We start from the raw sequence: 25,738 nt of genomic DNA, 5'->3' as shown, positions 1-25,738 counted from the left end.
TTCTATTCTTATTTTTAATCTTAATTGTTAATACACATATTTAACCTTACAATGTCCTGTATGCTGTTTCTCAATATCTGCAATTTCAAGGGATGTAAGACTTAGCACATTTCAATTTTGTAGCCCACCTCCTTACCCTGTCAATCAATCAATCAATCAATGAAAGTAGACAGATTAGTATAGTAAATCCTCATGTGTCCATCACCCAGGTTCAATAATGACCCATTACGATGAATTTTTTTCCATCTATAACCCTCCCCTTTTTCTCCCTTCCTTGGCTCATTGAATTATTTTGAATTGAATTATTTTATCCATAAAGATTTTAAGATGTATCCTCCAAGATGAAGATTCTATAACAAAAAATAACCACAATACCATTATCACATCAAAAAATTTTAATTCCCTAATATCAATAGCAGTACTTTCCTAATAGCCCCCAAAAGTGAGTATATCCATTTCCCTGATTGTCTCACAATTTTTTAAACTATTGATTTATTCAAATTGGGATCCCAATAAGGTCTACATGTTGCATTTAGTGGATATGTTTCTTAAATCTCTTTGCAAATATAAGTTTATGCTCTTATTCTCTCTCCCCTTTTTTCTCTCTTGCAGTTTATTTGTTAAAGAAACCATATTGGTTGCTTTGTAGTTTTCTGCATTCTGGCTATTTTGGGAGGTGTGGTGTTTTTTTTGTTGTTGTTGTTGTCTCCCTGTGATGTCATTTAATATGTTCCTTATTACTTGTATTTTCTGTAAATCTGTAGTTGTATCAAGAGGCCTGAACAGATTGGATTATTTGGCAAGAGTGCTTCATAGGTTGGGTGTGAGCTTTCATCAAGGCAGGTGGTATCTTTTTGTGATGTCAGTTGCTACTGATGATTGTAACCTAAACCCATTATTTCTCTAGGGGTAGCCTTATAGTTTCCAGTTCTGTTTTCATTTACTGCACATCCACTTTAGAAAGGTTCTGAGCTGGACCCTAAAGCATGGCACCCATCCTCCAGAAACCCACAACTCACAGTGTAGAGGTTATAAATGAAGATTCGAACAACAAAACTGTAAAAGAAGATTTGAACCAAAAAATCAGTTTTATTTTGTGTTTATTCCTTGACTGTCCCCCCACCCCAACTGATATAGTTCCCCAATAGTGGAGCCATATCATAGATGCATTTAACTCACACAAATTCAAATATATGTATATATGTGTTTGGTTGCAAACTACTAAGGTAATAATGTAAACATGGCAGCCCATTTCTTCCATTCTTCCACTTGATTGACATTGCTTCTGGTGAGGTGGAGGCACGAGTCTTCCATCCCTGCTCACTGTTTCTCCATGCCCTTCATAGTACGCACATCTCTCAAAGTGTGATTCCAGAGTTTAAAGATAATGTATTTTTTACGCATTATGGACTTAAACACAAGCCAACTACTTCATCTGGCGCGTGATCTAAGAAACGGCATTCTGTTCCAAAATCAATAGAAGACCAGGCACTTTGAGGAATCTTCAAGAGAGTGTAATTTTGAGCATATGGGATCTTTTGAACCCTAGCTAACTTTAGAAGTTTAACTCCTGTGTGAGATGCAACATCCGTGTACCCAAGAGTTTGACTTCAACACAGGACAAGATGCAAAAGCTGAAGTTATTGTTTACTTTGGTATAAAGCTTTTCCTTGTTGGTGAAGCCCAGATTTAATGATCTCTTCCTCCCTTTCTCTCTCTTCCTCTTCTCCACTTTCCTTCTTCCCTTCCTCCCACCCTTATTTTCTCTTTTGCAGTTTGCTGCTTTGTTGTGCACAAGCGGTGCCATGAATTTGTCACATTCTCCTGCCCTGGAGCTGACAAGGGCCCAGCCTCTGATGTAAGTAATGGGCATTGGCCACTTTTCTCTGCTGACAGTCAATGCATTTACCTTCTGGGTAAAAGTGAGTGAGCACGCTTAGACAAACAGGTGGGGGTGTTAACGCATGTGGTGGATCCTGTAGGCTTTGAGACAGTTTTCCTTTTAGTGGAAAAAACAAAACAAAACATTTTGAGAGGGGATGTGGCTGGATGGGAAATCAGCTAGTTCCCCTACTGTGATTTTGCTAAATGTCTTCACCTTGACAGTTGGGGTGTGGGGAGTGACAGGCAGGAGCTTACCTGTTAGTGCAACTGTAAAAAGGTAGCTTTGGTGGTATTTACCGTGCACCGTACAGCTCTTTGTTAGAGAATTCTTAGCATCAGGGTGTAAGAATTAGGGGGAAATGAGCTTATCCCACTACTGTACATCCCAAAGTATGATACTGCTGGTGAGACAAGAGATATTTGTGAGTAAAATAGGCAAATGATTTTTGTATTAGTCATTATGAATTTATTTGAAGATGGATTGGAAAAACATATCTAATAGCAGTTTTGCATTTATGGTAGAAATACAGAATTTCCTACTTAAGTAAAAGATATTTAGGTTAAACAAAAGACAAATTTATTTAAGGAAAATATTAAGTAAATGACAGTATGGGTGTTACAAGGATACGGCAAAATTTTTGGTACAAGTCTGTCTCAAGTTTGGGTACATTGTTGACTGTCTACCCGACAGCCATTCATAGCCCTCACCCTCTTCTCTTCTGGCAGAGGCCACATCTCATGCTAGAAGCTGAACATGCCTGATACATGCTTTTCCAGGCTTTCTTGTAGCTCATGAATGAGCATGTGACCCAATCCTGCTAATGGGGCCTGTGGGGAAGACTGAAGAAGGCTTCTAGGAAAGATTTTCCTTTCTGATAAGAAAGAGACATCCCTTCCTTTGTCCTCTTGGGCATTTTTGTTTGTGCATGTAATACTTGGAGTTGTGGCAGCCCTTTTGGGTCAATGAGGGAGACACTGCTGACATCCTGAGTATGGCAGAGTGGAAGAGCTGAAGGGACCTGGGTCATTGATGACACTAATGAGCTGGAGCCAACTCTGAGTCCTCTTATCCCCAGACTGGATGGGTGAGATAAGAAGCTCTTCTTGGTAAAGTCTCATTGTTTGGGGCATCCTTTTTCATGCAGCTGAAGCTGTCCTAGGTGATGGGACTTTCCACTATGCATAGTCTTTCATTGCTCAGGAATGAACTGCGTTTGGCTTACCCCATATGCAGGGATCACCCCTTCTTCTCTTCCTTTGTTCCTGCTTTGGTTCATCTTCCTGGAATTTTCCCCATTGATTTTGTCTCCATTACTGGTCCTGTTACCCACTCAGACTTGATAGGTGACTTCGGCTTGCCAGAAGCGAGTAGTCACTACCTTCTGTCATTGAGTTTCTTTGTCTCCTGCTGGCCTTGTACAAGTGGTCATCTGCCATTTTGCCACAAATTAGAGGGCGGGGGGCGGGGGGAGGGCATATCTGTTGCCATAGCAACACAGACACTCTAGATTGGAAAATGTTGTACTTGAGTTAAGAACTCCAATAAACATGGAACAACCAAATCCAAATCCATGCAGGTCTGTTTGCAAAAACAAAGTTTGAGATGGTTTGTCATGTTCTCGCAGATCCCACACCCTGGCCCTTGTAGTACAATTTCTTCTCTCATCCCCAGGAAAACAGGCAGGGAAGTTTGGGGGGACTGCCTGACTCCAGTATGCTTCTCTGAGTGTTCACACAGACGGAGACTAGATGTGCAAGTTGCAGCCAAGAGGATGGTGTTTCCCATATTCTCTCTATGTCTGTTGAATTTTCTGTTGCCTAAGACAGAAACTCAGCTCAAACTGGCTTCTGTGAAAAGGGAAATTTTTGATCCCTGAGATTGAAAAGCCCTAAGGGCAGCCCTGGCTTCAGGCACAGTGAATCAAAGTGCTTAAGTAAGGTCCTCAGGAACCTTTTTCTACATTTCTTGGCTTAGCCTTCCTCTGTGTTATGTCTTTTTCAGGAAGGCTTTTCTCCTATGGGAACATGGTGACTGAGGCAGCTTTAGTCCTCTGTCTTATGTCAGTGCTGCAACCCCAGTGACAAGTGCTACAGTCTCATTGGACCATGGGTCACATGTTAGCCAGGAGGATGAGTTATGCTGATTGGCTGGGCCTGGTTACACGCTGCTATAGTTTGAAGATTTTGTCCCCCCACCAAATTCATATGTTGAAACCCCAACCTCCAAGGTGGTGGTATTAGGAGGTAGGATCTTTGGGAGGTGATCAGGTCATGGGGGTAGATCCCTCATGAATGGAAATTAGTGCTCTTATAAAAAAGACCCCAGAGACAGCCCTCATCTCTTCCACCATGTGAGGTTACAGCAAGAAGACCACTGTCTGTGAGGAATTGGACTCTCACCAGACACTGAATCTTGCCAGCACCTTAAACTTGGACTTCGCAGCTTCCAGAACTGTGAGAAATAAATTTGTTATTTAAAAGCCATCCAGGTTTTGGTATTTTGCTATGGCAGCCCGAATGGACTAAGACAGAAATTTTTGGTACCAAGAGTGGTTCTAGAAGAAAAGAATTTTAAGGACGAGTTTTCTGAGTGGGTTCTGGGGATTCTGGAATTGACTCTCTAACTGACTAGATTTAAAATGCTAATGACCCTATTTCTAGTAGTAAAGAGAGCACTGATAGTCCATGGCATGAACTATCTATAGAGATATTAAAAAAAAAATCCACATTGGATACTCCTAATCAACCACTTATAAAAAACAGGAGCTACATGACTCTGTATATGATGCTGAAACATTTTTAGAAAACTAAGGAATATAATGACATTGGCTGCTTGCTCCTAATGTCTCTGGACAAAGTGGTGGAGGAAAAGGATGAGCTCAGGGATTTGAATTCCCACCTTAAGCACTGCATAAATGATCTAAGGGCTTCTAGGTGTGCCCTGAAGGAAAGCCTTTTAGCCTGTAGCTGCAGGGCTCAGATTTCTGAAAATCAAATGCACAGTCTCATCCTGCGATTGGCTGAATTACAATGCACGTTGAACTTCCAGCCTCACAGGGTGTCTCCTGTTAAAGCAAGGACATTGATGGAGAAAGAATGGGATCCTGTAAGTTGGGAAGACTGATGAAAACTCTGAAGCTGGGGACATTGATCCCCTAAATTCTTATGGGTCTTCCTTGCTGATTGGAAGTGGCCTTTGCATCCTCTAGCAAAAGTGGCACCCCCAAATATGGTGGTATAGCTTGGTCCACTTGGGTTGCATTGCCCAGGGAAACAGTAATGGGCTCCCTTGATGCAGGTGCCAGACAAGACAATGCTGACTCCGGACCCATCTCCACCACCCCTTTTTGCTTCTAGACCTATCACTAGACTCAAGCCCCAGAAAGCCCCTAAAGATGTAGTACAAAGTGTGACCCATGAGAAGGTATACTGCACTCCAAAAGAGCTACTTGAGTTTTCTAATTTATACAGGCAGACATCTAGGAAACATGGGTAGGAATGGATATTAAGGGTGTGGAATAATGGTGGAAGGAACATAAAGTTGAGTGCGGCTGAATTTATTGATATCAGTTCACTAAGCAGAGATTCTGAATTTAATGTTTCAGCTTAGGGAGTTAGAAAAGGCTCTAACAGTTTGGTTGGTTGGCTGAAACATCAATCAAAAGATGGACCACCATGAGCGAATTAGAAATGTCTCATCTCCCCTGGTTTAATGTAGAGGAAGGGATTCAAGGCTTAGGGAGATTAGAATGTGGATTAGAGTGCATTTGCCATTTAAGACGTACTCACTCACCCATTCTGGGAGAGGCCAGAAGACCCTTTCTTTCTTTCTTTTGCCAATACTTTGAGAAATAAATTTGCAAGGGGAGCCCCAGCATCCTTGAAGAGCTCTATGATCACCCTTCTCTGTGGCTGTAACTTACAGTGGGAACCACAGCCACTTAATTGGAAAACCTAAGTGCAGTAGGAATAATTGGATTCCAGGGTAAAAGGGACCAATTGGTGGCACTCAACCATCAGAGGCAGGTGGGTGTGGTGATAACAGACAACCGAGTTAAAACAGCAATTGATATAGCCTGACTTGTGCAGACCTCTGGTGTTGGCTAATCATGGTGTTCCTGGAAGGCAAATAGATGGGAAGCCTACTGCATTCTTACTTGATATGTATAAGCAGAAAATTTCTAGGTCAAGTGAACAAAAGTCTAACTGGAATCATAAAAACAGAGAGTCACAGCCCCTCAATCCATACCCAGACTTGAGCCAGTTTATAGACCCAGACTTCCTTGAATGAAAGGGAGGCCAAGTCTCCTCGAGAAAGTGATTGTACTGCTGAAAATATGCACTATTAATCTTTCTCCCAGCCTTCTCCAGAGGGACCTACTGTCCCTTATGGAGGTCAGGTGATCAAGGGAGTTTTAGCTTAGGTCTCTCTCATGATGGGTCTTCATCTTGCAGTTATTTCCCCAGTTCCAAAATGGATAATTGGAATAGACATACTTAGCAGCTGGAAGAATCCCTAACACTGGTTCCTTGACCTCTGTAATGAGGGATGTTATGATGAGAAAAGCTAAGTGAAAGTCATTTGAACTGCTTCAACCTAGGAAAATTGTAAATTAAAAGCAATACCACATCCGTGGACTGATGGCAGAGGTTAGTGCTACCGTCAGTGATATCAAAGATTCAAGGGGTGGTGATTTCTACCTCAACCCCATTCAACTCTGCTATTTGGCTTCTGTGGAAGACAAATGGATCTTGGAGAATGACAGTTGATTACCATAAGCTTAATCAAGTGGTGACTCCAGTTGCAGCTGCTGTACCAGATGTAGTTTCATTGCTTGAGCAAACTAATACATCCCCTGTACCTGGTATGTAGCTACTGATGTATCAAATGCCTTTTACTCCATCTCTGTCCATAAGACCCACCAGAAGCAGTTTGATTTCATCTGGCAAGGCCAGCAATACACCTTCACTGTCCTACCTCAGGGGCACGTCAGCTCCCCAGCCCTATGCCGTAATTTAGTTCAAAGCAATCTTGATCACGTTTTTCTTCCACAAGATACCACACTGGCCTGTTGTGTTGATGACATTATGTTGATTGGTCCTAGTGATCGAGAAGTAGCAACTACTCTAGACATATTGGTAAGACATTTGTGTGTCAGAGTGTAGGAAATAAATCTAACTAAAATTCAGAGGCCTTCTACCTCAGTGAAATTTCTAGGAGTCATTGGTGTGTGGCATGTTGGGCTATCCCTTCTAAGGTGAAGGATAAGTTGTTGCATCTGGCTTCTCCTACAACTACAAAAGAGACACGTTGCCAAATGGGCCTATTTGGATTTTGGAGGCAACATATTCCTCATTTGGGTGTGTTGTTCAGCCCATTTACCAAATGATCCAAAAAGCTGCTGGTTTTGAGTGGGTCCCAGAACAGGAGAAGGCTCTGCAACAGGTCTGGGCTGCTGTGCAAGCTGGGCTCCCAGTTGGCCATGTGATCCAGCAGATCTCATGGTGTTTGTGTCAGTGACAGAAGTGACGTGAGTGAGTGAAGTGAGTTCTTTGATCAGTTCATGGCTATAGCCAATGGTTTGGCTGGATGGGCAGGGACTTGCAGGAAACATGATTGGAAAGTTGGTGACAAAGACATTTGGGGATGAGGTATGTTGATAGACCTCTCTGAAAGGGCAAAAAGCATGAAGATATTTGTGTCACATGTGAACGCTCACCAAAGGGGAACCTCAGCAGAGGAGGACTTTAATAATCAGGTGGCTAGGAGGACCCATTCTGTGGATATCTGTCAGCCAACCTCTTTTCCTGTCCACCCTGTCATCACCCAATGGGCTCATGAACAAAGAGGCTGTGGTGGCAGGGATGGAGGCTCTGCATGGGCTCAGCAACATGGATTTCCATGCACCAAGGTCGACCCGGCTATGGCCACTGCTGAGTGCCCAATCTGCCAGCAGCAGGGACCAACACTGAGTTCCTTATATGGCACCATTTCTTGGGGTGATTAGCCAGCTACCTGGTGGCAGGTTGATTACATTGGACCGCTTCCATCATGGAAGAGGCAGCGTTTTGTCCTTACTAAAATGAACACTCTGGATACAGATTTGCCTTCCCTGCACACAATGCTTCTACAAAAACCACCATCCATGGACTTATAGCATGCCTTATTCATTGTCATGGAATTCCACTTAGCATTGCTTCTGATCAAATAACTCACTTCACAGCAACAGAAGTGGGGCAATGGGCTCATACTAATGGAATTCACTGGTCTTACCATGTTCCTCATCGTCCTGAAGCAGCTGGCTTGATAGAACAATGGAACGGCCTTCCAAAGACTCAGTTACAGTGCCAGCTGGTAGCAATACCTTGCAGGGATAGGCAGGGTTCTCCAGAAGGCCGTATATCCTCCTAATCAGTGTCCAGTACATGGTGCTGTTTCTCTGATAGTCGGGATTCATGGGTGCAGAAATCAAGAGGTGGAAATGGGAGTGGCACCACTCATTATTTCCCCTAGTGACCCACTAGCAAAATTTTTGCTTTCTTTCCCCATGACTTTATGCTCTGCCAGCACAGAGGTCTTAATTCCAGAGGGAGGAATCTTCCACCAGGCGATACGACGATTATTCTATTGAACTGGAAGTTAAGACTGCTACCAGGCCTCTTTGGGCTCCTCCTGTCTCTGAGCAAGCAGGCCAAGAATGGAGTCACAAAGTTGACTGGGGTGACTGATCTGAACTACTGAGGGGAAATTGGACTACTACTGCACAATGGAGAAAAGGGAAAATATATCTGGAATACAGGAGATCCCTTAAGGCATCTCTTAGTATTACCATGACCTGTGATTAAAGTCAATGAAAAACTACAGCAACCCAATCCAGGCAAGACTATAAATGGCCCAGACCCTTTAGGAATAAAGGTTTGGGTCACTCTGCCAGATGAAGAACCACTACAGCTGAGGTGCTTGCTGAAGGCAACAGGGATACACAAGGGGTAGTAGAAGGTAGTTATAAGTATCAGCTACAACCATGTGACCAGTTACAGAAACAAGGGCTGTCACTGTCATGAGTATTTCCTCCTTATTTTGTTATGAATATGTTTGTGTGTACATATGCATATATTATGCAATATATATTTGTTTTTTTTCCTCTCTTAGTTCTTTATCATGTAACACGTTTTGATTTTATATCCGTGTGTAGGTATTATTAATTTTACATCTTAGTATTTAAGTTTACAGGATCTCAGTAGAAGAGTTATCATCACTCGAGGACTGTACCTCCTTTCCTGGGGAAGGGATTATTGCATTGTCAGTTCCACAGAGTCTAGTTCTGTAATGTCAGGTGGAATTATGACTTTGTTATTCTTTATTTAGATATTAAGTGTGGTTTAAGGGGATGTGTATGGGTACCAAGTTGAGAAAGGGTGGACTCATGATGGTTAATTATATGTGTCAACTTGATTGAGCTAAGGGATGCCCAGATAGCTGGTAAAACATTATTTCTGGGTGTGTCTGTCAGGGTGTTTCCAGAAGAAATTAGCATTTGAATCAATAGACAGAGTAAAAAAATTGCCCTCACCAATGTAGTGGGCATCATCTAATCTGCTGAAGGCCCAGATAGAACAAGAAGGCAGAGGAAGGGTGAATTTGGTTTCTCTGTTTCAGCTGGCACATTCATCTTTTCCCAGTTCCCAGGCCTTTGCACTCGGAGCAGGACTTACAGCATTGTCACCCCTGATTCTCAGGCCTTTGGACTCGGCCTTTGGACTGAATTATGCCATGGGCTTTCTTGATTGTCTAGTTTGCAGGTGGCAGATTGTGGGACTTCTCAGTCTCCATTATCGTATGAACACAATTCACATTCACATTATATTATCTATCTATCTGTCATCTATCTATCTATCTCTCCCTCCTATTGGTTCTGTTTCTCTGGACAGCCCTGACTAATACTTGTGCCTACTCCTGGAGATGAGGGTCTGTGTGTTCACCCTGTGCTTTGAGAGTGAGGAAGAGGTGATTTTTCAGAGGAAAACTAGAGAAGCAGAGTTGCGTACTGGGTAAAATCAGAAGATGGAGCCAGCCTTCCTAGGCTCAAATCTATGTGACCTTGGGCAGATTACTTAAATATCTCTGTGTCTTAGATTCCTCAGCTGAAAAATGGGTAAAATAATAGTCCCTACCTCAAAGCATCGTTTTGAGTATCAAATATATAAATATCCATAACAACACTTAGGACAGTGTCTGGTATATAGCAAGAGCTATATATTAATATGTGACGATGATGATGACAGTGATAATGAATAACAGTGGGAAGGCAGCAAGGACAGATGTCTTGTCAGACAGACCAGGAAAGTCTGAAGAATGGACAGGTTCTCTGCCTGCCACCTGACAGTCCTTCCTAGAAGTGTGTGGGCTCCATAAGTGGTATGAGACCCCTCTCTGTATGAATGAAGGAGTGCAGCCAGTCATTGTCTTGGGCATGGGGAGAGCAGGAAGCACTCCCTGCAGCCAGCATGCGTAGGATTTGGCAGCCTACCTGAAATGATTCTATCTCTGGATATAGTTCCAAGAAGGTTGGTTGGCACCAAGGATGATGAATTGGTCCAGACTCCTGAACTGGTGTGACTTAGTTCATTGACCTTTTTCTGCCCATGGTTAGAGGCATGATTAAAGACCTGGCCACACCTGCTTGCCCACCTGTCCAGGCTCTCTTTTAGCTGCCCATGATACTCATGAAGCTATGGAGGGGTGCCCTCTCGTCTTGTGTGACCTTGGAGGAACTGGAGCAAACTCATGGAGCAGAAATGCACAGGGTCCATCCATGAAAAAGGAATATAATCTGCTGGGCTTCATCTTCTACTCTCTGCTATTCCAAGCCCAGGCTGAGCCAGGGCATATTCTGGAGATTAGTAGAGCTTTGTGCATTTGGCATCATTCTACAGATAGGTCCACATCATAGCATATTGAGGGAACTTTATGAACCAGGCGCTATCCCAGTGACTGTAGCTACTGACCCAGCCATTCAGTGCCAGTGAGAATAAACAATATACATGGGCACTCACCACTAGAGGACCTCAAAATGTGGCAGAGTTCATGAATGTCACTTCTGGTTATCTATAGGCATCCTCCTGGTTCTAGGTCTCACTGGGTTGGAACCCCTCAATTCTTCCGTCTCTTGGATCTTCTTAGAGAGAACAGTGTCTGGCACTGCCATAAGCATTTCATATGGACATTATAGGTTACTCAGCACTCAGAGTACTGACCACATACACAGCCTCCCGAGAGATCTCAGCACAAGAAAGAGAGAAGTTATCTCCAAGGGCTGGGACTAGAGTAAGTCAAGTGAGGTACTTGCCCTGGGCGCAGAGTTTAAGAGGTTATTGTTTATGTCTGTGAGTATCTGGTTGGTTGGCTGGTAGCTGGATGATCTAGGATAGCCCTACTTACATGACTAGCAGTGAGCAGGTTGTTGGCCTGGGAGCTTTGGTTCTCTTCCATGTGGCCTCATCCTCCATCCAGCTGGCTAGCTCTGCCTTGTTCACACAGTGGTTTCAGGGCTCCAGAAAGAGCAAGGGGACATCATAATGCTCTCTGGCATAAGAGATGCATGCATCATTGCATCACTAGCAAACATGATGCATAAGCTTGTGCATCGTGTTTGCTAATGTCCCATTGGACAAAGCTAATCCCATGGCCAAGCCTAGATTCAAGTGGTAGAGAAATAGATTCCACTGCCTCATTGGAGGAGAAGACTCTGTGGTTAATCTACTGCAGATCCTGTTAACCCAAGGGGCTATGGCAGAACAGAACCCCTGGACTTCATCAAAAGCTGCAGGTCTTAGTGCAGTTCAGAGAGTCATACATGGCCTCACCAAAAGAATGCACTTCATGTATTCCCTGTTCCAGGTCCCCAGCAGGCTTAGCCACCTCTAGCTACAAATGGATAGTTGTGGCAGTTTATTGATTATGTCAGTGGTAGTTAAGAGTGTGGACTCTCAAATCAGACATATCTGAATTTGGGTCCTGATTGTCCCCAGATACTCATTAGGAAAACCTGGGCATATCATTTGACTTTTCTATGCCTTAGTTTTCTTATCTATGGAACAGGTTATTATTAGTACCAACCACATAGGTTTAAAAAATAATTAAAAAAATATTTTAAATGAAAAAGAGCTAACAAGCAAACAAAAGACAAATGGAGTAACAGCAAAAGGATTACAAAGCCTTTGCTTGAGAGTGCTTGACACAGTGTATAGTAAGCCCTTGAGACATGTAGCTAAGGGCACTTCCATTGTTCCACCCATTGCCCTAATCAAGAATGTACTGATAATTTTTTACATTTCTCCACCCAGAGCGTGCCCTTATGAGGTAATTACTGTTTCTACTTCCATTACTTCACACAAAACCTCAAATTCTGTGATACAATGCTGAGAAAAGAACTTGGACTTTGGAGCCAGAAAGACTTGGTGTCAGATTCCACCTCTGCCATTTATTGCACCAGTGACCTTGGGGAAATAATGTGAGTTCTGTGACCCTTAGTTTCTGTCTTTAAAATGGGGAAGGTAATACCTAAATCATAGTGATTTTGTGAGTATTCAGTGAGAAACTGCTTGAACCACACCTAGCATAGTGTCTGGCACAAAGAAGGCACTCAGTAAATGGTTTTCAAATTATTATTAACATCTAGAGGAGCCTTTCTTGCTCAAGAAGGGGTGCAGGTGTAAAGGAATAAAGCTAATAATGATAGCTAACTTTATTGAACACGGGCTCTGTGCCAGGCAGTACAAAATGACTCTTTGGCTGGTTTGTCTGAAGATATTTTCATTAACATTTTATGGTTTCAGAAATGATTTTTTATCATTTATGGTCAAGGTACTGAATAAAACCCATTGTTATTCTTGAGGCCCTGCTAATTCCATCACTAAATCAGGTCCGTTAAAAGTGGTAGGCACTGATGTTGAGAGCATCCTTTTGATCAAGTCTCACTTTATGAAGAAATATATTGAAGATGATAAACTTTGTTAAATGTGAAGATTTTTTAAAAAAGGAAAATAAAAACATTAAAATATGTTGTATTTATACATTAAAATGTATATAAATAACTGCTAATGTGTTTGAAAATCTGGCTAAAATGGATGATTTTTCTCATAAACTTGAAATTGCCAATTTTACTGCTACTTGGGAGGCTGAGGTGGGAGAATTGCTTGAGCCCAGGAGTTCGAATCCAGCCTGGGCAATGTAGCAAGACCCCCCCATGTCTATTAAATACATAAATAGTTACATTGCCAGCTTTGTCTCAAGAAGAAATTGAAAGCCAGAATAGGCAAATAACCAAGAAAGAAATGAAAACATTGCCTAGAACTTTTTCTTCTCCCAAAGCTCCAGACTAATAAGGTTCATGGGTAAATTATTTTAAAATTTAGAGGAATGAAGGATTTCTGTTTATTTGAAACTGTACAAGATTACATAGAAAAAGTAAAGCTTTGCAGTTTTTTTTTTTTTAACTGAAAGTGAGAAATCCAACTCAAATTGGCAATAGAAAAAGAGAGTCAATTGGCTTATGGGAAGGACATTAGAAATAGGATAAGAGCTTCAGGGATAAGAGCCTCAAAGATTGGAACTGAAGGTTAAATACTTGCAAGATGCTTTTTCATTTTCTGCTGTATCAGTTATTTTTTTGCTGTGCAACAAACCATGCCAAAATTTAGTGGTTTAAATCAACAATTATTTATTATTTCTCATGATTCTGTGGGTTACTTGGGTGGTTCTTCTGATCCGGGTTTATTCAGCTGATCTCTGCTGGGTTCTCTCATCTGTCTTGGGCAGCTAGGGACTTAGCTGGTGCTGGATGACCTCGGATGGCCCAACTCCCGCCACCCCCCCGTAACATGACAATGGTTGGCAGGCTGCTGATCTGGGCTTTTCATTTCTCCTCCACATGGCTTCTTTCCTCCAGTAGGCTCGTGTAGTCTCAGGGTTCCAAGCACCACAAGAGAACATAGATATTTTTAAAGCCTATGTTTGTGTCACACTGGTTATGGCCAAGACCAGATTTGGAGTGGAGAACCTAGACTTCAACCTATGGATGGGAAGAGTGGCAAAGTCACACTGCAAAGGAGCATCCAGGGATGGGTGGAATTATGGCCAGTTTGCAGTCTACCACCCTGGCCCTCATCCGCTGTGCCAGTGCCTTGCTTGTCCTCCTAATCTTCTCTGCTTTCTCCCCGGGAGACTGACCCGTAAGGACTGCTTCCTTACCCCTGACTTCTGGTTGGGCTCAAGGGGAGGGACCAATAGGAGATTGGGGGTGTGGCCTGGGGTAAGCCCAGCGTATTTATCAAGGGTCATCTTGGCTCTATCGCTTGACTGTAGTTTCCTGCTCCTCTGAGCAGGAGACCATTCTCCTAAGTGAAGTATCTCAAGATTGAAAAAACAAACACCACTTGTACTCATTAATAAATTAGAACTAACCGATGAGCACACATGTGCACAGAGGGATGTACAATTCAGTGGAAATCAGGCTGGGGGAAAGGGGAGGAGAGAAGGGGCAAAAACTTACCTATGGGTACAAATCAACACTAGTTGGGTGACGGGCACACCTATAGCTGCGACTCAAGCATTCCAAAAGCGATCCATGTAACCAAAAACATTTGTACCTTCTTAATATTTTTAAATAAAAAAAAAATTTGAAAATGACCCATGACCACCAATTAGGGTTTATATAAGTTAAAATATATTACATTCATATGGTGGAGTACTGTGTAGTGTCACAGTGTCTGGGGTGATAGAAATGTTCTAGATCTTGATTGAAATGGTACCTATACAGGTGTACACATTTTTCAAAATTCATCAAACTGTATACTTAACATCTGCACATTACTGTATGTAAATTATGCTTTAATAAAACATCACAGTAATTAAAATGTTATTGGCCTGGGAATATAGTCGTTATATATTGCTAAATGAATTATAGTAAGGAGACACAAACCACTAGGTCTGGTATGATATATCAAAAAAATTTAAAAATATATACACATGTAACAACCAAAGACCACATTTCCTAAACACATTTTAGTGTCTTATTCCAGCTCTGTTGCCTGTAGAGCTCTGAAGATCGCTTTGGGATATTCCGGAGCTGGCTTCTCCAGTTTTTGTTTGTTTTTGGTGCCGCTTCCCCTCTAGTGCAGACTCAGACTTCCCTCTTAGTTCAGTGAAGACCAAACTTGAGTGAAGGCCCGGGGGTACCAGAAGTACTGCAGAGAGAGAGTTACTTACAGTTGCTTCCGGATGTGGTTACCCTTGAGGTCCTCCATCAGCTGGGAGCCAGCTTAGTTTCTAAAATGAGAACCTTCAGGTTCTGATAAGATTCTGGCCCCTCATAACTCTTGACTTCAGTTCATTTTGGCCCCAGAGACAGAAGAGAAGTCCTAGCTCTGCCAGGCTAAGGCCCTGCCCACTTCCTGCCTCCGCATGAATGTCAGTAAGACCATCTCTGTCTTCACCCCTCCTACGTGGTATCGTCCAGTCTCCTTGGCTCAGATAAAGCAACATGACAGTCGCCTGCACTCTTCTCAAAGCCTAGGTTGTTCAGTCTAACAAATGAGGGCACCCACAATTAACTCGTGATAATGATGTTCCAGGCCTATCTAGCTCCTTCCAGATGAAGCAACGATTAGGGTTGAACATCTCTCTTGGCATCACCATCACTTAGACCAAAAGGCCCATCTGCATTTCTCAATGATAAATAATGTCAGGGGTAATTCAGTCTACAGTATAGTGTATCTCTCTCTCTCTCTCTCTCTCTCTCCCCCCCCCTTCCCCCACCACTTCCTCTTTCTCTGCCCCTTCCTCCCTCCGTTATTTCCTCATTTATCTATTATCTATCTAAATCTGAAAGTGTATGATCCTGCTGAAATTACATTCTGCTTACATAACACTGCAGTCTACAGCTTCTGCATTCGCAACAGAAGTGCTCAGTAACAAGGGTGTGTGCTACCAAGTGCCAAAAGGATGCCTTAGGAAGGAGCTGGGGATACTTTGAGGGTTGGCCTGTCTAGCTTAGAGTTTGTGCTGTCATCAAATATCCAAAGAGCTCTTGTATATTTTTTTTTTGTGTAGCTCCAAAGGACAGAATTAGGGCTGAGGACCATTTGTGTGGACTAAGGAAAAACAGCCCCTACTGACCAAACTGGTTGCTATTTAATATATAATGATATTAGCTCTCCGTCCCAGTAGAGCAAAACTCAATTGCCAGGCACGCTGCAGAGGAGATCTCTCTGGTGGATGTGGGTTTCTACCACATTGGTTCTTCTACTAGTTAGTGGTGTTTGGTTACATGCAACAGAAACCATCTTTGGTTAACTTAAGTTAGAAAGGAATTCAATGGAAAGGATATGACATACTTCAGGGAATTGAAAGAAAACTTGAACAACCAGATCAGCTCTGAGTTTGGTTCTTGTATTACTTTGGCCCTAAATTCAAATTCCAAAAGGAGAGAGATTATTTGGCCAAGCTCAATTTACCTAACCAACCCTGGGTTGGCCTTTTAAGGTGTTCCCTCCAAGACTAAACACAGGAAGGATGAGATGGATGGCTTTTTAAATGAGAATTGAGGCACTGCTATAGAAAAAAAGGAAGCATAGATGTTAGGCAAATCAAAACAACATATGTCCACTGAATTTCTAAATGCTACTTTGCAGATTACAGACAGATTGGATGCCTAAGGATTACTTGCGTAGCCTGCTAAAAACAGGCTTCACTTGAAGAAATGCAGATAAGGGCCCAGGAATCTGTATTTTAAAAAGTTCTTCAGGTAATTCTGATGGCTAGCTGGGTTTGGAAACCACTGTAAGGCAATATCGTACAGTGGCTCTGAAGCCAGAATGATTGAGTTTGAATTCCAGGTTTGCCACTAACTAGCTCAATACTCTTGGGCTAGTTAAACCAAGATTATTCAGTTTTCTCATCTGTAAAGAGATGATAAAATAGCACCTATCTCATAGGGTCCCGGTGAGGATTAAATGGGTTAATCCATAATAAGAGCTTCACGCCATGCTGGACACATAGCACATGCTAATTAATATTATTGCCACCAGTGGTCCTTTCAAGTCTTAGATTGTGAGTTTCAAAAGCCCAGCCTTATTTCTGGCATGGCATGCATCCGTCTTGCAAAGGTAGCTCCCGTGGGGTAGTTGGGGGAAGGGTCTAATAAAATGTTGGTAATGTGATGAAATGCAATTCTTTTGATGGTCAAGTGAATTCTACATGATTTTTCTGCTCCCATTTGCCGTGGGCCGACGGCTTCTGCAATGCAGAGCCAGCCTGTAAAAGTCAGGATGAATTGCTTCTAAACAGCCCTTTGTCCCTCAATGTCACAAAGACACAGAGCTTCATGCTGTGGAGGAAAAAGCGAAGCCACGATGCTAGAAGCCCCAAGAACAGAAACCAGCTGTTTCTGCCGTGCACAAAGAGGAGAGCTGCTGGGACTGGAATGAGGCTGACGCGTCCTATGTCATAAATTATTTCAGCTTCTGTGGGTTGGGGGGCAGGATGAACTTCACAGCCTCTTCAAGACAATTTCCCAGAAGACCTGAGATTCTGGAGCCAGCAGGCCTGGGGGGAAATGAAGAAATCAAAGGGCAGATGATCTTGGAGAGGGGCAGCCTAGAGGGATGTCAAAAGCCCTGGTTCTGGAGTTGAGACCTCATTTCTCCTCTTCTTCCTGTCACTGACTCTTTGTATTCTTGAGGGCTCCCCCACCTCCAGTGGTCTGAGATTCTAGGCTTTCCAAGTATTCTTTTTCAAAAAATACTATTTATAGATATAATTCTGTTCTAAGCACTTTACATATGATAACTCTTTATTCTTCATTACACCCCACAGGGTAGGTTATCATTGTTATCATCCCATTTCACAGATGAGGAAGCTGAGGCACTCGGAGACTAAGTGACTTGCCCAAGGTCACATGACCAGTGAGAGGTAGCACCAGGATTCACACCTAGTCCTTCTGGCCTCTGGGCCTATATTCTTTACCTAGTCCCCAAACTGCCTGGTAACCTCTGCCCTGGACACCTGGACAAACCTAGCAGAAACAGGTGACCCTTTCCTCTGAGAACTGCCTTTCCAGATATGCACCCCCAAAGCTGTGTGACCCCACAACCTCGGCCCCATTTGGTCCAGATGCATGTGGACATCTCTCCCAAGCTGGACAAGTCAGATTCCCTCTTCTAGGAATTTAGAATTTGGAATCAAAGGTGCGGGTTTCGGTCTAGGCTGGTCACAAAGGTTGTAAATACCGTTTGTTCTACATGAGAAGTGTCCAGCTTGATGAATTCTCATACAGTGAACTTTTCTTTGTACCCGGAGCCCCAGAAGCCCTTTCGTGCTCCTTCTAATCCCTGCACCTCCCTCCCCATCCATCAAAGTAACCACAACCAGGCCAGCAATAGTTTGCCTGCTTTTTTCTCCCCAATCCTCTATTTTGTTTTGTTTAGTTTCGTTTTATATTTTATTTTATTTTGAACACTTAACATGAGATCTACCCTCTTAAATTAATTGTACAATATATTATTATGGACATCTGTTAGGATGGCTATTATATATATATTAAAAAAAAAAAACAAAACACACAAGTGTTGGCGAGGCTGTGGAGCGACTGGAACCTTTGCACACTAGTGGTGGGAATACAAAATGGCTCAGCCAGTGTGGAACGCGGTTGGCCTGCTTCTTTTGAGCCCTTTGCAAACAGAATTCTACAGTAGGCCCTCTCTCATGTCTGGCTGCTTTCCTCAATGTTTTGTTTGTGTTTGTGGACACAAGACTTTGAAAGGACGCACAGCATTCCATTCATCGGGATGTCCAATTCGAAGCCAGCTGGGCCAGCAGGTAGGCACATGAGTCTGGTGTGTGACAACAGGCGTGTCCACCTGGCCCCTGCACACCCTGTCTGAAAGGGACAGCCAGTGCTCAGCTCTGTTTTTTTTATTCCTATTCTTTAGAGGACCATGGTCCAGATTTTCCGATTTTTCCAGAGAAGTCTGAAATCCTCTGAAATCCCCTAAATTTAGATCTTGAAAAATAATTCAAGTATTACAACTGTGGTGTATTTAAAACATATTTTTGGACTGGTTTCATTCTGTGGACCTCCAGTTTACAACCTCTGCATCCGTAGGTGGGACCAGGCAGCGGAAGGTCTTTCCCCATAGGAAGGTGAAGTGTAAATGGAGTCGAATCGGCCTTCTCTGGAGGGTAAAGAGGGTACAACAGTCCAAGACAGGGAGCTTTAGAAGTACGCAGAGGTCTTGTTTTCTCTCTTAGTGGTGCTGAGGTCTACACTGGCTGGGGTGCAGTCTACACTGGCTGGGGCACATGTTTCTCTAAACCCTAACAACAGCTTTGGTTAGGAACCTGCAGATACAGCGCCCTCTGCTGTCATTAGCGCCCTCCTTGTGTCCTGTGGCATCTGCAGGTGGGTCTGGCAGCCACTTGCTTCTCCTGCAGGCTTTGGGAAGAGGTCACTCATCATTCCGAATATTTCTCAAGTGCCCATTGCTGCCAGGCACTGCACAGGCGCCCGCCAGGACTCACCTTCACTTTCTGTGTTTGGTCAATTACTTACTCCTCCAATGAGGCCCTGGCACTCTTCATTTTTTAAAAATTGAAGGTAGGGTAAGGAGAATCATGCTAGGCTGTCCTTTCCTTAGTTCCAGCCCCACCATTTCTATATATTGAAAGCATTTCAAGAGTTTCTGTCATTGACTTGGTACCTTTCCCTGATTTCTGGGCTGAAATAGATTTCCTCCTATTTTTAAACAGTTCCTTCTGGTACTTTCAGTGGCAGTTTGGGGATAAGGGCAGAGTGAAATGTGCAGGCTCGAGTTTGTGGTCTTGCATGTGAATTAACAGCATACACTTGGCAACCAGCCTGTGTGGGTTCAAATCTGGGCTCTGCTACCTACCAGCTGTGTGCTTCGGATAAGTCACTCAACCTCTCTGTTTCTTCATTTATAAGATGGAGATAATATACTTATTTCTTGGGAATATTGTGAGTACTAAATAAGTTATTATATGTAAAGAGCTTAAAACAGCGCCTGGCATAGCGTGTAAGTGTTTGCTTTACCCAGAGGCTTGGACCTGCTTTTGCCTTCAGTGTTGGCCCTTGGGTCCCGGCTGCAGTCCTTAATTCTGCATCTCAGCCCTTCCTCATGAAACTTCCTGTCTTTGATCCTTTTCACCCCTTGACTGTGAATCTCCCAAGTCCTACTGAGTGCTGCTCAGTTCTTAGGGCCTCTTCCTTTGTGTTTGGACTTTCTCTCACCCCCATATTGTCTCCATCGCCAAATCCTATGGCACCTCCTGAGTGATGATTGTAGCTAACACTCATACACACCTGTCCCGTGCCAGGTGCTGTTCCGAGTGATTTACATCTACTAGCTCCTTTAATCCTCAACCTCTGAGAAAGATACTCTTTTATGCCCATTTTATAGAGGAAGAAACTGAGGCCCAGAGAAGGGAACTGAGCTGCCAGGCTATATGACTAATAAGCAGAGTCTGCGTTTGAACTTGGTCTGGCTTTAGAGTCTGCTCTCCGCCATGAAAACACACTGCTGCCTGCATCCCCCATCCTCACTGGGAGGACCCCAGTCCAACTCCACTGGCCCTCTCAGACCAGGAGCCTCTTGTCCTGTCTCTCTGCTTCCTTCTGTTTCACTGGCCTATCGTTTCTATGTCTTTCGAAAAACCGGATGTATCATGTCATCTTCCTCGCAGAAAACTCGTCAGTGACTTCCCATTGTTCTTGAGACAAAGTCAGTATTCTCTGATGCAGCCTATGAGCAGGGTGAGCATACACCCTGTTTGCCAAGCCCGCCCATAAGCAAACTGGGTTTATTCTGTTGCATCAGCACCCCAAAAGGTCTGTGGCCCTGTCGTTCTCGTAAAAGCCCCTGTTGGAAGATGTATTGAACGGCGGTCCTGCTGGTAAGGCTGTCCTGCTGGTAAGGCGCTGTGTGCTCTGGCCTGAGATCCCTCCAGCCTCTGCTTGGCCCCTCCCTCCCTCCCTCCGCCACCCTCTGCTGCCTTCTTTCACTCTCCGCTCCTCCCACCATGAGGCATTTGCACATGTGAGTTCCTCTGCTGGGAGAGGCTTCTCTCCCTTCTTCCCCAGGAGTTCAATGAGTCTCTATCCCTGGTTGCATAGTACAATCATCTGCAAAGCTTTTTGACAGAATACTCATGCCTGCGCCCATTCCAGACCAACTAAGTCAGAATCTCGGATTGACTCAAAGCGTCCCAGTAGATTTTAATGTGCATCCAGCGTTAAGAACCCTGATTGACTCATGCTCATCTTGTAGGCCACAGCTCAAGCCTCACCTCCTCAGGGAAGCCCTCCCTGACCAGGTCAATTCCTGATATTTTGTACTCATAGCAGCGCACACCTCTCCTTGCTGTAACACACCATAGGGGCATCTTTACGTTTACTTACCTGGTGACAAAGAGCTCAGATTCTGGGTCCAAATCACTAGCTGTGTGACCTTGGGCAAGTTCCTTAACTTCTCTGTGCCTCAACTTTCTCCCCTGTACAATGGGGATAACAATAAACCTTCACATGGTTGTTGAGGATCAAATGAGTTAATGCTCTGTGAAGCCCTTAGAAGAGTGCCTGGCACGTGGAAAGCGCTGTGCGTGTTAGCTGTTACAGCAATAAAAATTATTATTCCCCGCTGGGATCGGTAAGTCCCTGCAGGTGGGGGTCGGTGCTGTGTGGTCACTCGCACCCCGGACAGTGCACGCACATGAGAGCTCTCAGGTAACTGCGTCCTAGCCATGCTCTTGGAGAAGGGTGAAGGGTGGCACCAAGGCTTGCCAAAACAGCATCGGCATCGGATTCAGCTCATCTTCCTCAGTTAGGGCCCTTGTCCACGTGGACCTAATGGCTTGGGATCATGGTGTCTCGAGGTCATCCCCTTGAACATCAGAACCTGCGTGGGCTCGCTGCATCCAGAGGCCCAGGCGCGGAGGGCGGCCGGGCAGCTTCGGTAGCCCAGGAAGGCCCTTCTCTGATTCACAAACTCACCGCGTCCCTCGCACAAAGCTTCTCTCTGCTCTTCTGAGACGCAGACTGGGGCGCCGAGTGCTGCTGTGGCACAGGGTGCTGTCAGGAAGTGGGGCGCCCTGCGCTGCGCCTGGAAACCGAGCTGACGGCGGCTTTGCAAGCTGAATAACCTGACGTCCTGGTCTCGCATTCGCGCGACCCCCCACTCCGCAAGAAGAGAGGGGTGCTCAGGCCACGTCCCTTGGTTGGTTCGTGGCACTGTTGGGGGAGGGGGGGAAGGAGAAGGGTGTGCGTGTTTTGTGGGTGATGGAGGATTTATTTATAATGTGAGGGTGTGATCCGTTGCAGTGTGACTGTTCCCTGAAACAACCGCGGTGCCTTCTGAGAATGAAGCACAATGCAGTCTCCACAGGAAGGGGCGGGGCGCACTCTGAGAACAGCCTAGCCCAGAATTTGCAGGTCCCCCGGGGGAATACCCAGCTTAACCCCTTTGTTTTCTGAAGGGGGAACTGAGACCAGACCATGGAAGCAACTTGCCCAAGATCACAGATGTCATTTTTATTTTAAGCTAACATTTCATCAAATGTATACTACATACCAGTCACTAACGCTAAGCTAAGTGCTATAATCATGATTTCATTAATCCTGGCAAATCTGGAAAGCAGGCACATTTATTATCTTCAACAAATACTTCTATAGGGTCTACCGTGTGCCAGGTACTGTGCTGAGCCCTTTACAAATACTAACCCATTAAATTCTCATAATCCTATGAGGATTTGGTGCTATTATTATTATTACTGTTATTTCCATTTTGAAGATGAGGCAACTGAAGTACAGAGAGGTTAGGTAACCTGCCCAAAGTCACACAGTTAAGAAGTCACTGAGTTGGGAGGCAATCCCAGACAATCTGGCCGTGCACCGCATGCTACTGTGTTGCAGTCTCTCTGCACGGGACAGCTCTTCTCTCCACGTTACAGGTTAGAAAATCAAGGCTCATATAGCTTAAGTAAATTGCTCAAGGGTGCATGACTGGGAATTCACAGAGCTGGCTTTGAATTTGGACCCTCTAGCTTTAGAGTCTGATTTACCACCTCTGTACTGAACTCTGTCTCATGGGGGCTGGGATTCAAAGCTGGGAACAGGGCACGGGGGCTGAAGTGGAGGCTGAACCCAGGCAGGTGGCAGTGGGGTGGGTGGTGTCAGCCTCATCTACCTGAGTTGAAGCAGAACCCCACTGAGTCCTTATCCCCTCACTGTCAGGGGGCGGCAGGCAGAGCCCACCCTGGTGGCTCTTGCCTAGTTACATCCTCTGATCCTTCAGATTTCAGCTCAAACTTCACTTTCTCATGGCAGCCCCCTGACCTCTGACCAGCTCTCTGAGCCCCAAGCTTCTTCACAGCAGTTGGGGGTATACACTGGTTTATGCTTCCTCACTGTCTTCCCCCAACTAGGCTGGGAACCCGTGAGGACAGATCCTGTCTGATTTTGCTCTTCAGCACCTGACACAGGCAGGGTGTTCAACAAATATGCTGTGAATGAATGGATAAATAAATGAATGGTGTATAGCCTCAGTGGAGGGAATTATCACAGGAAATCAAGACTGATGTCCAAGAAGTAGGAACATACATGGGGTTTCTTGGGAAAGGTTATAATTCAATAGACATAGGGATGCCCTGGGCAGTGATAATTAATAATTAATAATAATAGCTGGCATTTGTTGCGGGCCTGCTCTGTGTCAGGCAATTGTTTTTAAAGGTCCTAAGTAATTCACTTCCCATGCAAGCCCACAAAATAAATATTGTTATCCCTAGTTAGCAGATAAGGTTAACTCAGGATAACATCCGGAGGACTGGCCCGAGGTCATCGGATTATTCCAGCTCTTCATCAACGTTCTGAGGATGCAGCATCCCCATCAAAATCATGGCTCACCGCAGCTGTGAGTCCCATCCGGAGGCCTGGGTGGGAGTTGAAAATACATCTCTGGGGGAGATTTTCACATATGCTATGGCGGATGCCGTACCCAGGTTAAAAACTGCCCGCCTAGCGAATGAATTGAGATCGCTCGTTGAAGCAACGGATATAAATCCTGGAGCAGAAGAGACTATCTTAACCATTAATGGCAAATATCGTCGACTAGGAAAACCCAAGGAAATAATCACACGTCCCTCGCCAAGTATTTTCACTAATGTCTGGTTATAAAATAAATATATAAATGACTATAACTATTCTGTATTTTAGCAATTGCCAGTTAAAATAAAGTAGAAAAATTCCCAGGTAAAATAGCAATAAAGAAGGTAAAATACATAGGGATCAATAGTTAAGTCCTAACTGAGTTTAGGGGGAAAATTTTTTTCTGGAAAAACATAACGGAAGGCTCAAATTACATAAGGATTCTCTCTCTGTCTCTGTCCCTCTCTCTCCCCACTCCTTGTTCTACAGAACCCCCCCCCCCCAATCTATCTGCAGCACCCAGATCTGCACAGTTTCTTATTCTAAATTCGGATTGGCCCAGTTCTTCCTTCATAAATTGCATATCACCGACCAGACCTTGGTCCATTCATCACTGGCTAGAAACATGAGGTCAGATGCTGTCCTGCCCACTGAGCTGGTGCTGTAGGTTTGGAATTGTTCTAGAAGGGCCGATAAGTAGGGCAGGCAAAGACCGACATTTCTAATGCAATCTGGAAGAATACATGGATGAGAATAACCAAGAAAAATTTGAGAGCCGACAGCAATGCTGGGGGAGGGGTGGGTGGGTATAATGTGCATGTTTCTAGACCCTGAGATCCTATAAACCTTTGACGTATTGTACTAGTGTGGTACAGAGGCAGGAATAGAGAGATCAGTGGAGCATAAGAGAAAAATGTAAAAATGAACAAAGGATACATAAGAAATTAGTGTGTGATAAAAGAGACATTTCAAGCCAGCAGTGAAAAGATGCATATGGTACATTTGTTGTTACAACTGGCTAAACATTAAGAAAAGAAATGAAGGTCTTTTTCAGAGCTCATGCTAAAATGAATTCCAAGGGAAATCATGATTTCAATGTAAAAAAGTTGAAACTGTAAAAGGACTGGTAGGAAGTATCAGGAAGGACTTTCTAAATATGACAGCAGAGACAGAGACCATAAAGGAAAAGAAAAAAATTTGTACTTTATTTAACCACATACACACACACACACACACACCCTTGTGTTATACATTGAAGAAAGAACACCGACAAAATTAAAAGGCAAATGAAAAACTGGGAAAACATTTACCGCACATATCATAGATGAATGTTTATAATTAGAAAGAAACAAACTTGAATTTCAAAATAGGTAAAGAACAACATAGACAATTAAGGATAACAATGAACATTTATTTTCACCCGTGACGGTTAGGCAATTTCCAGGCAGTATCTCACTGAACTCTCTCGTTAACCTAGGAATTAGGTGTTATTGTTATACCATTTTCAGATGAGGAAAGAAAAATGTAATAGGATTAAATAGTTTGCCCCAGAGTCAAAAAGCTAATAACTGCCAGAGGTGGAGTTAAATTTGAATGTGGCCATTAATTAACCCCTAACATTGACATTGACTGCAATGCAGATGCGAACCCAGAATCATACTTAAAATTTGACCAAAGTTTACGCAATGGAAGCTTGTCCTTCAAATTGAACAATTACTTATTTGGTTAGAAGAAGGCATGGTGTATCAAGACGCGGGAAGGGACCCATCACCAGGCGCATGAACGTTTACATAGCTTTATCAGTGCTATTCATTCTCTCCTCCAGGAACAAAATGAAAGATCGTCCCCAAATTATA

At 43.8% G+C, this 25,738-nt stretch overlaps 1 protein-coding gene across 2 annotated transcripts in view; it reads left to right on the top strand.

Annotated features, from left to right (window-relative positions):
* The window catches only part of PRKCB (protein kinase C beta), a 293,928-nt gene that overhangs the window by 117,571 nt on the left and 150,619 nt on the right, over positions 1-25,738 (top strand). For both annotated transcript variants that reach the window (XM_069485934.1, XM_069485933.1), the window contains exon 3: positions 1,776-1,858. In XM_069485934.1, coding sequence (XP_069342035.1) covers positions 1,776-1,858 — 83 coding nt within the window. The remainder of the gene's footprint in view (positions 1-1,775; positions 1,859-25,738) is intronic.

Source organism: Eulemur rufifrons, chromosome 14 (assembly GCF_041146395.1).
Source record: "Eulemur rufifrons isolate Redbay chromosome 14, OSU_ERuf_1, whole genome shotgun sequence".
Lineage (NCBI taxonomy): Eukaryota > Metazoa > Chordata > Mammalia > Primates > Lemuridae > Eulemur > Eulemur rufifrons.
This window is presented reverse-complemented; position numbering and strand designations above follow the sequence as displayed.